The sequence below is a fragment of the Leptodactylus fuscus genome, chromosome 3, assembly GCF_031893055.1.
Source record: "Leptodactylus fuscus isolate aLepFus1 chromosome 3, aLepFus1.hap2, whole genome shotgun sequence".
In the NCBI taxonomy this organism is placed as follows: domain Eukaryota; kingdom Metazoa; phylum Chordata; class Amphibia; order Anura; family Leptodactylidae; genus Leptodactylus; species Leptodactylus fuscus.
The window spans coordinates 123,170,099-123,183,748 of record NC_134267.1 but is presented as its reverse complement, the minus strand read 5'-3'; the positions used below and the strand labels follow the sequence as shown (position 1 = coordinate 123,183,748).

At 42.2% G+C, this 13,650-nt stretch overlaps 2 protein-coding genes across 2 annotated transcripts in view; one reads left to right on the top strand and one right to left on the bottom strand.

The window, feature by feature from the left end:
• The window catches only part of LOC142197741 (cytochrome P450 3A9-like), a 198,093-nt gene that overhangs the window by 5,798 nt on the left and 178,645 nt on the right, over nucleotides 1–13,650 (top strand).
• Nucleotides 1–13,650, bottom strand: part of SNAP91 (synaptosome associated protein 91) — a 113,443-nt gene that overhangs the window by 57,330 nt on the left and 42,463 nt on the right. Inside the window, exons 3-6 of the mRNA XM_075268275.1 lie at nucleotides 7,467–7,609; nucleotides 6,142–6,217; nucleotides 3,097–3,199; nucleotides 841–934 (exon numbers count right to left, since the gene is read on the bottom strand). Of these exons, the coding sequence (XP_075124376.1) occupies nucleotides 841–934; nucleotides 3,097–3,199; nucleotides 6,142–6,217; nucleotides 7,467–7,609 (416 nt within the window). The remainder of the gene's footprint in view (nucleotides 1–840; nucleotides 935–3,096; nucleotides 3,200–6,141; nucleotides 6,218–7,466; nucleotides 7,610–13,650) is intronic.

Genomic DNA, 13,650 nt, shown 5'->3' with positions numbered 1-13,650 from the left:
CACCACTACCTAAAAGAGGTCTGACACTCAGGTAGAGGGCTTCATAATTGGTTTATTTTAGCTTACAGATGCTTGTCTCACAAAGCCAATCCTGTTTCTTCCCCTTTCTTGTAAAGTTCCTATTACTCTGCATATGGGAGGAAAAAAGGTGGCGTCCACCACTCATGAGTACTGAGGACTCCACAACACGCATACATCAGCGCGTGCACCACCACACTTGACTCACACTGCACCTAGAAAATTTATTTTAGAATGACTGAATATTGCCAAGAAAGTGATACACCGCTGGAACCAGGGTGTTTATTCATTTGTTCTGCTGCCCTTCAGGTAGGGAACCATACAGATACTTTAAGAGCAGTAAATGAGCAGGCAATTTAGTACGGTATATTAAATGCTTATGTATTGTTCTTGGTTAGATTTGAATACTTTCTTCAGTAAACATAAGCGGCACGGTTACTTGGATGTTCTCTGTAGAAGATACTATAGGTTTCTGCAGTGAGTGGAATTGCATCATTTTCTAACCATTTTATGCACTGCCAGCCTACCGATCAGAAACCTCCTTTCATTTGGCCAGCATTCTTCATAGTTAAGGGATTACCTATAATCTCTATTAAGGCCATTTTAATTGCCACTTAAAGGCATATTAACTGGTATTTGACTTAGCATCTTTTATACACCACTGAATTATACCTCATCTAGGAATCCCATTTATAACTATAAGAACCCACTACTGAATATACCAAATCTATAGGAGCAAGGTTTATTGGTACTAAGGTACTAACATCCGTCCAGCCATAAATGTATGTTGATATGAAGTAGTCAGTAACAGGACACACTTACATCAAACTCAAGCAGAGCATCAATTTGTCCCTGTAGTATTGGCATGCCCTTGAGTAATTTTTCAGGAACCATCGTTCTCATCACTCCTTCAGCACTGGAAAGAGAATTAAAAATGGAATTGCATTTGATGAAATACATTTCTCTATTATCTACAGATCCTGAATAACAATATGTTATAACCTATATATTATTGCACAGTAGATCTGGGCAAATTACTCTAAAAATAACTGAAACCAGCTTGAAAGTCAGTTCAAATCGATTATTTCAGTTACTTTATATCAATGAAATCCTGTCTCATACTGCCATTGGTTAAAAGGGCTCTATCAGCAAAATCTTGCTGATATAGCCTTTAAAAAGGCTATTCAGGCACCGTAAAAGTTATATTAAACTACACCCCCCCCCTTCAGTTTTAAAATAATAACCTAAAAAAGAATGCGCTCTACTTACTGAACGTGCACGCTGGGCGGGCATTCAGGGTGTGTCTTCATCTTCCTCCACGCCTCCTCTTCCTCCGATGTCCTCGGGTCCAGTCCTCCTCTGGCGCTCGCGAACGAACTTTGATAAAAAAAAAAAAAATGGCCTGAGCGCATGCACAGTAGCATGCGGCTTCTACTACGGCTACTGCGCAGGCGCCCAGGTCATTTTTTTTTTTTTTAAATCAAAGTCCGTTCGCAAGCGCCGGAGGAAGACGGGACCCGAGGACATCGGAGGAAGAGGAGGCATGGATGAAGATGAAGACACACCCTGAATACCCACCCAGCGTGCACATTCGGTAAGTAGAGCACATTCTTTTTTAGGTTATTTTAAAACGGGAGGGGGGGGGGTAGTTTAATATAACTTTTACGGTGCCTGAATAGCCTTTTTAAAGGCTATTCATGCATATGTGGGGCTCTATCAGCAATATTTTGCTGATAGAGCCCCTTTAAAGAATTTTTCAATCCCTATACACTTTTCAGTGGCGCAGTGTGACATATAGATAAAAGGAATAGCATGTAAAAGGGGAGTGTCCAAAATAATTGTTCATCTATTCTAATTGAGGTAAAATGTTCAATTAATTTTGATTTTGGTCGGGATGACCACGTCCTAGCCCACAGCTCATTTATACCCCTCAGAATACCCTACTTGTTCAGGGTTTGGACAGATTTTGCTTTGGCGATCCATTATTAAAATGGGTTTGTCTGCACACACTATTCTTTCTGAATGGATATTGGACCCTCACTGCTCTGATTCTCATATACTGTCTTAAGGAAAGGTTATCAATACTTTAAAATCCCTCGGGCTAAGGTCACAAAGTGAAATGCAGCTAAACATATATATATATATATATATATATATATATATATATATATATATATATATATATATATATTGTAGGAAAAAAGAAAATTGCAAAAAATGCAGTGGAGGACAATGGCAAAATCACCTGTGTTTTGAATTTATGCCTTCCCTATAGGGTCTATGGAGAAACATAGGTAAACACTGCATTTTCTGCAATGTGGGAGTTACAAGTCTCAGTAGTCTCATTTACTTTGATGGGACTGTGAAATACAGTCACTTTTCTTAGCTGCTTTTCACCAACAGCAAAAAAAAATGTTACATTTAAGGAAAGTGTGGCCTTAGACCCAGAGTTTTTCTACATATAACATTTACCAATTTTTCATAAGCTGGCTGTGGGCCCCACCACTGGAAACCTCACTGATTAATAGAAGAGGTTGCAAGTTTTCTGTTCCTCCTCAAAGTATGACAGCAGTGAACATTTTAATGAAGCGATAGCTGAGCCTAAAGCCTGCCGTTCTATACAAAGTCTATGTGGCCAACAGAAAAAGCAAAGTACACCGCTCCACTGTTTCCATCAGCCCTATTTAGGTATAGCCTTCGCAAGCATTGTACAGGAAAAAAGTGTGCATCAGAATGCAGCAGAAAAGACACTGCAACAGAAAACTGACGTTTCTGTAATGCAACAAGCCAAACGGTCTTACAGAAAAGACTTGCATTTACGGGTGGTTACTTCTTTTAGTATAAGCAAGTACACTACATAAAAAGGTAAAAACGATGCTTTCACTGAAATTATGGGAAAAAGCAAATGTTACTTGGAAATTCTGATGCAAACCTGTTGTCAATTGTGTAAAATTATTATTTTCACATAGGAAAAACATGAATTCAAGGAAGTTCTTAAAAAACAAAACAAAAAAAAAAACCACCACATTATGTGCTGCACAATGCAACGGTCTATTAGATACAAATGAACGGACATACCCCTTCTTCACTCTAGCAAAGTCAAATGCCATTTGTCTGTAGGAGAATGCTTTTTCATTGAGATATCTACTGTAGCGCCTAATAAATGTTGACATATCATAACCTGAAGGAGATTAAAAGGAAAAAAAATGAAACAGCAATCATCATATAGTTAGCACAATCCTTTGGTCAATACGTGCTTAAAATTTCATAAAAAGGGGTTGTCAATAAAATACTATGCATTTTTAACTGCCATATTGACTTCTTTGGAAGGGGAGTGAAACGTCAAATGGTCACTAAATTTGATATCAGTCTATGCAATACATGGACAGGCTTGATCTGCCAGAGTAGTTCTTCATAGAGAACAATGGGTTACACATGCTCAAATATGAAAATCAAAATTACTTTAGATACCACAACATCCATTTTCCTATATAAGTAATCTTTTTAGTGCTGAACTCTACATCCAATGGAGTTCAGCGTTGTAGAAACCTCACAGTGACTATAGGCAGAGGTGCAATCTCCAAAGCAGCGGCGTATGTACCAGGGTAGTGGCTGCCACAGGGCTGGAAATTTAGGGGACCCAGCAGGCCTCTGATGCTTTGTTTTTTAATAGGCCGTTATCTGCTGGAGTAGTGGGCCCTATGTATTTACCAATCCCCACTCCACATCATGGCCCTCCTTCTGCATCCTATATCATGTCGCTGGGTCCCCTGGGGCATTGACTGGTCATTTCATACTCCAGAGTATAATTACCAGAGGCCAAGGGGAGGTGAGAAAAAAAACAAACAAAAAAACCCCCCAAACAACCACAGTGTTACTCACCTCTTCTGGGATCCATCGTGACTGCAAGAAGTCTTTGGAACTCTTTGGTGACGTCCCATAGACCAGGTTGGCATCATTATATGTCACAGTCTTGCCCACGTGACAACTGTGGCGATTTTAAAGAGGCCGACAGCAGCAGGGAGTGCGTTGGAGCCCAGGAGTGGTAAGTAACACTGTTTTTTACGATTGTCACCATTCATTATACTCTGGGATCTTAAAATAATAGTTTGTGGGACAGAATACCTTGTGAAGAGGCCGCTATGGGACATTATACTGTCTGGAGGCCACTTTGGGACATTATAGTGTATGTAAATGGAGCTTTATAATGTGTGGGGGCTAGGAATGGGGCGCTATGCTGTGCCCAGCTCCCAAGTCAAAAGTTTGCTGGGGGCCAAGTTGTTGCTAGTTATGCCTCTGATCCAAACCCAGTAGATAGAGCTCCTAGCGACAAAGCCCTCTGGAAAATTTTAGGCTCGGTTCACACCTGCACTTGTACTCTGTAGAGGGATTCCATTCCCTTCTCTGCATGAAAAATTCAGTGAGAAAAGCGCTTTTCTCCACAATTTTTTGCCCTTTTTAGGAAGAATCCAAACGGAAACTGCTTTTTTATGTAGATTAGGTTTCCATTCGTGGTGTCCCCAAGTAGAAACCTGAGCGCAAACGTGAACCTAACCTTAACTATATGCAGCTAACATACGTATAAACAAAATATAGAACTAAACACTATTTAGTCAGTATAATCTTCCTAACCTCAGGCGTGTGTTCCTTACAGATGCCAATATGCATAACATTATGGACTTCCACAAGTCACAAAATGTATAGATGTGGAGATAGATGTTTGTCAAGGGAAGAAAATTATGTAAAAAGCTATAGCCATTTTAGTGTAGTTTCATTTGAACCCTAGGTAGCAGGCATTGCATTGTCTGCATAGAACAGAATAACCAACCAGTAATCAGTAATTGATGCCATATGTTCTAAGGGGTCAGTCAGTAAAGAACAGATTCAGGTAAAACAATATTGGCCACTTTGGAATTAAACCACAATTCCTCTGTGAGAGTTCTTTATGGTTTCCTCTGGTTTTCTGGTTCCCAGACAGACAGAGATCAGGAATGGCATCACGATAAAAGTGAAAGCAGCATGAATAAATCATGTCCATCAACCAACTTAGTACTGCATCGGTTTCATACATCTCCAGTGAACTCATGTTATCAGTGTGTACTATGTCCAGAGCATTACGAGAAATATATAATACACACACATTATATATATATATATATATATATATATATATATATATATATATATATATATATATATATATATATATACACACACACACACACACACATACACTGTATATTATATTTTAGCTGCATTTTGGTACATGGGGCCTTATAAGTATTATAGGGCTGTGTGACTTCATTTTATTTTTTTTTACTTTACTTTTTTTTTTTTTTTTTTTTTTAATATACTGAGGTTAGTCATCAGTTTCATCAAATTATAGTGGTTTTATTTAACATAGAGAAAAAAAAAAAGTTTAAGCTAGAAAATCAGACACCAAACAAACGTCTACTACATATATAAAAACTGAAAAATATAAGCAGAAGGGATTACCTTCCCAAGAAAATGCTTATATTTACAGTACTTGTGACTTCCTTTAGATATTAGTGGCTAACACTACAATGGAGCAGAATGCCAAGTGGCCAGGGCAAAAATACTTATTTATTTAGAAGCTAAAAGTAGCTACAACAGGTCATTGTTAATTCCTATTTGTCTACAACTGATGGAAAAGCTTATGGACGAGTTAGAACCCCGTCTATCAGATCCTATTTTCCCTAGGAACAACCTGCTGTGAAAGACATCATAACATGTTACAAAAACAAACACTTCTATTTCCTTTTAAAATATATGAATGAACATAATAGCACAGAAAAAGATGTAGAGTTCAGAACCTGCACAACAAATCTAAAAAAAAATTCACAGTAGGAAGGACGTTTTTAACAACCCATTGCACATGTGACAGCAAAATAAATCTGCATGGAGTCAAGTCAAGTCTTTTCATGGATACGATGAAAGTCAAAGTGAATCTGCAGCCTAAAATGTAACAAAGTGTGTATTGCTATATATGCAGAATTTCACATGGAATAGCTATAGCAAAAAATGGCAAAATCCATGATAATTTTATGCTGCGTGTGGAAAAACACAAATAAATACTGCAATATACATTGGGGGGGACCTTACCATGTGATCCACTTTTATCCAAAAAGTTGCTGAGATTAAATAGTGTATTTCGGGATGCCAAATACTGAATGAACCTCTACAATAAAAATAAAAAGAATATGTTGAAGATATTTGTACACACATATACTCCAAGTGACACCATGCTGCAGGGGATTTGCAATAGACAGAGATCATTGTATAGAAAAGGAACACAATGAATTCAAAAATAAAATAAGCGTTTCTATTCTCACAGATTTCCTGCCTCTGATTATTCTGCTGGACAATCCCTTTAAAGGGGACTTGACAACTGTTTTATATTTTCTTATACCTTCCATGACATATCTGTTCTTTCACATTTTATTTTTAGTATCCATCTGTATACAAGTTTGTATACCAACAATTCTGCAGCATGTTTTCTTACAGCTTTAGGGCTAGTTCACATGTGATTCCGCGTGTGCATAGTCTATCGCAGCTGCCGTAACAGGATGCCGGTGCAGTCGCGTCTTTCTGCTCCGGATTAGGTCCAAATGAATGGGCCTAGTTCGTAGAATGCTGTTGCGAGGCGGACGCCGTGGCTGAATCGCTTCTTTTTTCCATTAGTGGGAACAAACCGCTACCAGAAAAAAAGAATGCTAGCAGTCAACACAGACCTTTATTGTGAGAGGGCGGATTTTGGCGCGGAATCCTCCTCAAAATCCGCCTCTTGCCCTGTGCCAACTAGCCCTTATACTGTGCCATTCCTCAGTTATTTATGAATAAATTGACAACTAGATGATACAGAGTGTATACCCCGGCACTGACAGTGTCAGACTAAGAAAGGGAAAGGGTAACAACTAGTTGTCAATTTATTCAGAACATTTCTAGGAGCAATAAGAAAAAAAAAAAATAAAAAAAATAATCGCATAACATAGCCTTGACAAAAGGTACACTAGAATACTTTGTAACGACCCTCGGAATCAGGCTTCTTCTGTATATGAAATGTAATGCAGACCGATCAGAGAAGAGAAAATACAAGCTCTGCATCCCACACATGAAAGGGCTCACCCCCATGCATTCTGCTCAGTGCACTAAGCTGGAGATGCGGTGGGATAATTGTAGACAGAGCATGTCTGGGTTCTGGGTGCAAACCAATAGTTAACAGACAGTGACAGGCCACCTGCTTTGCCCAGTTGTTCAGATCTGATTCACCCACTTGTGGTAATTGCACCCATTTATACATGATATTCGGATGAAGATGAACTTTCATTTTACATCTTTCCTCTCTTCAATCGGCAGCTGCAGAGATTTCTCTGGAAGTACCACGACCTGTGCTGAAGCCAATAATAAGTCACTCCAGTCATTCTTACCTCATTGCCATGGACCATTAGATGATGAGTTGTGACTAAGGCTTTAAACACAACCACCCAGCTGCTATTTGTGGCTCGCTCAAACAATGTGTCTGCCATCTGAGGGATATTCACATTTGTCTCATTGGTAGCTTGGATCAAATCTGACAAGCAAAACAAAAGGAGAGTGCACTTAGTTTAATATAATCCACACAAAAATATAATGTTCACAAACAACCACAGAATGATTCACATTCAAATACATATATTAAAAAAAAAAAAAAAAAAAAAAAAAAAAAAAAATCAATAATTTTCAGATAATGTAGATAATATAATACGACGAAACAATAGAAACGTACATCACCAGCCAAGTGGCCAGAGTTATAACCACATAGTCTACATACTATAGGCTAACAAGGCAAGCTTCAATAGGTGGGCCATTATCTAGCTTATTGCCCTCAATCTACAGTTCAATATATCCCTTATAATTTAGGGCTGCCATTCTGGCAAGTACAAGTTATCTCCTAGTCACAGGAGATAAGACAACTAAGCAGTGGAAATCCAGTGATAAAAGGGGGTTCTGTGTGCCCCGTAACAATGCAGAAGCAGGTCATGAATACATGCCTACCTCTATCACTTAAGACTTAAACTGCAGTGCCCATATGGCATACACTGAACTCTATTCGAGATCACATTATCAGAATAACCCCTTAATGTAAATCAAGCATGCCTGAGTGGCAATGTATAGTGCTATATATGTGTGCATTACTGGTAAATTAGTAGTATGGTAAAATATTGGCATGATGCTTATATGGTCAAGAAGTAAAATATAAATGATTATTCCCACATCAAAGGGTTCTTAAAGGGGTATTCCCACGTCGCATACTCACCAGTCTTCGCTGCTGTAAAATCTTCTGTCTTCCTGCTTTGTTGCATCATTGGTGGGCAGGGTTACATATGCAAAGCCAGCGTCGAGATGCCGCTGGCCCTGTGTGCACGCTCATAGATGGTGAGACCAGTCTAGCCTTTACAATGCGAATACAGACCCGGCATCTGCTGTAATAGAGAGGCGGATGCCGGGGAGGGTTAGACGCTGGCACAGGTGCCTGCAACATCGCTATGCTCCTGCCCTGCATGAAGCCAGCAGCGGCAGGAGCGATGCTGTTATTCCACTCCCCCCTACCCTACACACTTTGTGTTTTACAATCCCTGCAAAGTGGAAAAATATACAAAGCTGAAAACGCTTTGATTTCCAAAATTGGGGCGGTCATGGAAAACACAGAATGTTAAATATAGCTATGGAAATGCTGGTGATTTCGTTATGGATATAACACAAGCAGAAAGGCTGCAGACAAAACCTCTGCGGAACTTCTGTGAAAAAGCTATGATTTTTTTGCTGCGGCCCGTTATGTAGGACCTTCACTAGTTTCCAGCATGATTTCTACAAGGCTGTCATGATCCTGGCACAAATTGTGAAGGCCACTATATGCCATGTTTATGCAGATCGTTTATTTCTAGGTTTCTATAATTCTTACATAATGATGAGTTGACGTCCCATAGGTTTGAATTTTATTGATAAGCCTTTTGTGCATATGCGGTACACACAACATGTCATGAAAATACGTTTGACAAAAAACACTTTTACTAGCCTGCTTTGTGTTCCACAGTAACGTCTGCCAATTAGCAAGACGAAGACTACCATTGATGTGACATCTCCTGGGTCATTAGCAGAATGCTAATAATAGAGCCTGCAGAGACAGTACAGGCCACGGGTGTGATGTAGACTCCATACAGACAGATGTTCACATATAACCTCATTCTACAGCCTTCTGGAGGAATACACTGTAAAACAGGTTTGCCTTATCTAGTAAACCCAGCAGTATTTCCCCCAACACCCAATTCTACAGCCACAACAGGGTAATGTATTATTCCAGTGGAAACCCACCATGTGACTATGGAAATGTCCTCATTAAATATTAGAAAATGTGCAAGAACAGGAGCCCGAGGAGCTTCATCAAGGTTAACATAGGTTAAATCTTCCTTTAATCCCTGTATACCTCCTATCAAGAGTACTGCTAAGGGCTCCAAGCAGCGTCTCTTCAAGTAGACTGGGAATCCATTACTCAGCCTCCAATTACTACATAATATAGAATCCATTTACACAGTGCAAGCAATTCCCTGACGTGGGCACAGAAGTCTGCCAGGAGCAACCTGCTGGTGAATCAGCAACACGGAACATTATATGCAGCAGATCTTACACTGCAACTGGTGGGCAAATCAGGGTTAAAACAGGAGCCTTTACCTCACTGTATTCTTAGCAGGTTTGCAGTTTATAATATTAATTTCTTCATACCTCTATATCACCCAGTAGCCGGCTCATTAGTATTTATCATGATGTCACTTCAGTGCCGTTAATATTAATGAGGACGTCGACAAGAAATCCTCAGTGAATTTAAAGAGGACCTTTCACCACTTTTGGGCACAGGCAGTTCTATATACTGCCAGAAAGCTGACAGTGCGCTGAATTCAGCGCACTGTCGGCTTTCCCGATCTGTGCCCGGTGTGAAGAGCTTACGGCCCGGTACCGTAGCTCTTCTATGGTCAGAAGGGCGTTTCTGACCATTAGCCAGGAACGTCCTTCTGCCTCGCGGCACCTATCGCGCTGTGCTGTGGAGCCGGGAGGAACGCCCCCTCCCTCTACTCACACAGCTTGTCCATAGACGAGCATTATCAGGAGAGGGAGGGGGCGTTCCTCCCGGCTCCACAGTACAGCGCGATTGGCGCCGCGAGGCAGAAGGACGTCTCTGGCTAATGGTCAGAAACGCCCTTCTGACTGTAAAGCGCTACGGTACCGGGACCGATAGCGCTTTACACCGGGCACGGATCGGGAAAGCCGACAGTGCGCTGAATTCAGCGCACTGTCAGCTTTCTGGCAGTATATAACACTGCATGTGCCCGGATATGGTGAAAGGTCCTCTTTAAAGAAGACATTTCACCACCTCCAACAAGTCCAGCTCTTTACATCAAATGATAGGCACTGCTCTACTGATTCTCACACACTTGGAATTTTTCTCTAGCCCCACCACCATTCCCGAGCAATCAATGCTGATCGTTTTGGTGCCTGATACACTATTTAGGCTCCGTACTGTCAGGAGCAGACAAGAGGTGTGAGTCTGAGCTCTGACACTGGCTGTCTCTGACTGGAGATCTGAATCACATTCCCTGCCTGACATTGCCCTTCTGACATTACAGAATTAGGCTCCGTTCCCACGGAGTAACGCGCCACTCATTCTGACACATAAACAAGTGTCAGAGTGAGCGCTTCAAAACAGATCCCATTGAATCAATGGGTGCCCTCCCGGCTCTCACAGCACAGCGCGATTGGCTGTGCTGTGAAGAAGGACGTCTCTGGCTAACTGTCAGAAACGCCCTTCTGACCATAGAAGAGCTACGGTTCCGGGACCGTAAGCTCTTCACACCGGGCCCACATCGGGAAAGCCGACAGTGCGCTGAACTCAGCGCACTGTCAGCTTTCCGGCAGTATATAGAGCTGCCTGTGGGCAAAATGGTGAAAGGTCCTCTTTAATTGAGTTGAGCATTGCACCAGCAGAATATTAGGCCCTTTGAGTGAGTTGAGCCTCTAACCAGCATAGTTTTTGGCCCTTTGGGTGGATTGAGCCTCTAACCAGCATAGTTTTTGGCCCTTTGGGTGAGTAGAGCCTTGCACCAGCAGTGTTTTAGGCCCTTTGGGTGAATTGAGCCTTTAACCAGCAGAGTTTTAGTTTTTGGCCCTTGGGGCGAGCCCTAAAACATGATTATTATTTTTTTAACCATTTGTTAACGGTGAAGGTGGTGGTGTTGGAGGAGGAGGACGAGGACCTTGTGTACTGGCACAGATGCATGGAACTGTGTCTCGTCAGTACTGTGGATGGGACATGCTGGTTGCGGATCCACAATATCTGCTATCCACCCTAGCATAGGTTCCTGGTGCTCGGGCTTCGTCAGAGGGGTACCCTGCTTGATGTTGTGGCACTGCTGGCTGCTCCTCTCCAGTAGATAATTGGATCCGCAGTTGAGCTACTGCAGCCTGGAACCCCAGCTGGATGTCCACGTCCACATCCCCATGTGCTAATGACGAGGGGCACTGCTGGCAGCCCCTCTCCAGTAGCTGGACTGTGGACTGGATCCCCAGCTGGATTTCCACGTCCCCGTCCCTTTATGCTACTCTGACGTATCTTTGGCAGGTTCAGTGTATATACACTGTGACTGCAGTGTAGCTCTGAAAAGAGCTGTTGATTGTAATTTTTCCTGCCTAGCAGGGTCTAAACCAGTCTTTCTCAAAGTGGGCAATAACGCCCCCTTGTGGGCACTGGAGGCCTATAGGGGGGGGGGGGGCAGTAAAGGGCACAGAGAAGATTGGGGGGCGTTGAAGCGGTTTAGGGGGGCGATGGCTAATTTAAAGGGGTGGTATCATAACAATGATTCTATCTATACTGCTTGTTAATGTGAATGTAAGACTTTTCCTAAATATACTGCTTCAGCAAAACTGCTTTGTTTGTCCACTATCTTACTTTATTCACTTCATTATGGACACTAGCACCTGGCCCCCTGCTCATTGCTGAGGGAGCCACATGACGTAGCTCCCTGCTGTGTGGGGGGAGAGAGGGGGGGGCTGAGTGTACGGAGCCAGCCTGTGTCTGCACACATACACATCACCTAGCTCCCTGCTGTGAGATAGAGGGGGGTGTGTGGAATAAGTGCTGCTTTCTTATATAAAGCAGTCTAAATCCTACTGGGCTAAAGGACCTGGTCTCTCTGTTCACTAGGATAAAACGTTATTATATAGAGCAGGCTGCTAGTGGGCAGAGGAGCCAGGTCCTTTAGGAAACTCCATACAAGGTAAATCCAAGTCTACAGGACCTTTTGATGACATCACAGGCCCTTCAGTCATCCCATAGGATCACGCTATGTGGTGGGCGGAGCTACATGCTAATTTGGGGACGGGGCTAATTGACGCGAGCAAACAGGAAGAAAGAAGATTTTTAGGCAGCTTAGAAGGCAGATCAAGCTTCATGAGGCTACCCCTTTAAAATTGTTTTTTGCTTTTAACACAAACTTTACCGCTTTACCGAATTTTGGCTACAAAAGCCAATCCCGCAATTGTACCCTGGATTGTGGTCCATCGTTCAACGATTTTTGATAGCATTCCCATCATCGTATTTGTGTGAACGTGGATTTAGTGCTGTGGCAATGTTGCTAACTAAAAAGAGAAATCGGTTGCAGATTACCGAACGCGGTGACTTACGGCTGTTTGAGTAAATTCGAGCCTGATATTCACAAACTTGTTAAAAATCATCAAATTCATCCTTCACATTAGATTAGTTTTAAAATTAAAATTGAAATGTTTGTTTTAATAACATGAATAAAAGTTTTCCTAATATTACAAAATGGTGTTTTACATTACCCTCATCAGAAAGTCTTATTTTCACATGACACACAATTTAATTATTAACATAATGACTGCGATTGTGATTCTTAAGATGAAGTAAAAAAAAATTGGGGGGGGGGGGGGCGCTAGAAAATAATTACCGTATTTTTCGGACTATGAGACGCACTTTTTTTCCCCCAAATTTGGGGGGAAAAGAAGGGTGCGTCTTATAGGCCGAATGTGGCGCCTGGCATCCGCTGCAATAGAGAGGCGGAAGCCGGCAAGTGACAGACGCCATTACAGGTGCCCGGGCCTGAGACATCGCTGCGCTCCTCTGCCCTGCATGAAGCCAGCAGCAGCGGCAGGGGCGATGCTATTCCGCTCCTCCGTTCCCCCGCCGCTGGCTTCATGCAGGGCAGAGGAGCGCAGCGATGTCTCAGGCCCCGGCGTCTATCCCTCCCGGCGTCTGTACTAGAGAGGCGGATGCCGGGTCTGCAGTCTGTATCAGCGGCCTCTTCTCCCCCGGGGCCGGTCCCCACCGGCCCCGTACCTGTAAAGTTGCAGGCCGGCTCCTGCGCGGCGATACCGCAGGAGCCGACCTGTTCGGGTGACAGCCGGGAGCCTAATGAGGATAAATGGGGATAAATGGGGATAATGGGGATAAATGGGGAGCCTAATGGGGATAAAATAGTAAAAAAAAAAAAAAAAAAAAAAAAAAAAAGCTTTAAAAATATATAATAAAAATATGAAATAAAAGTTATAAATCACCTCCTGTCC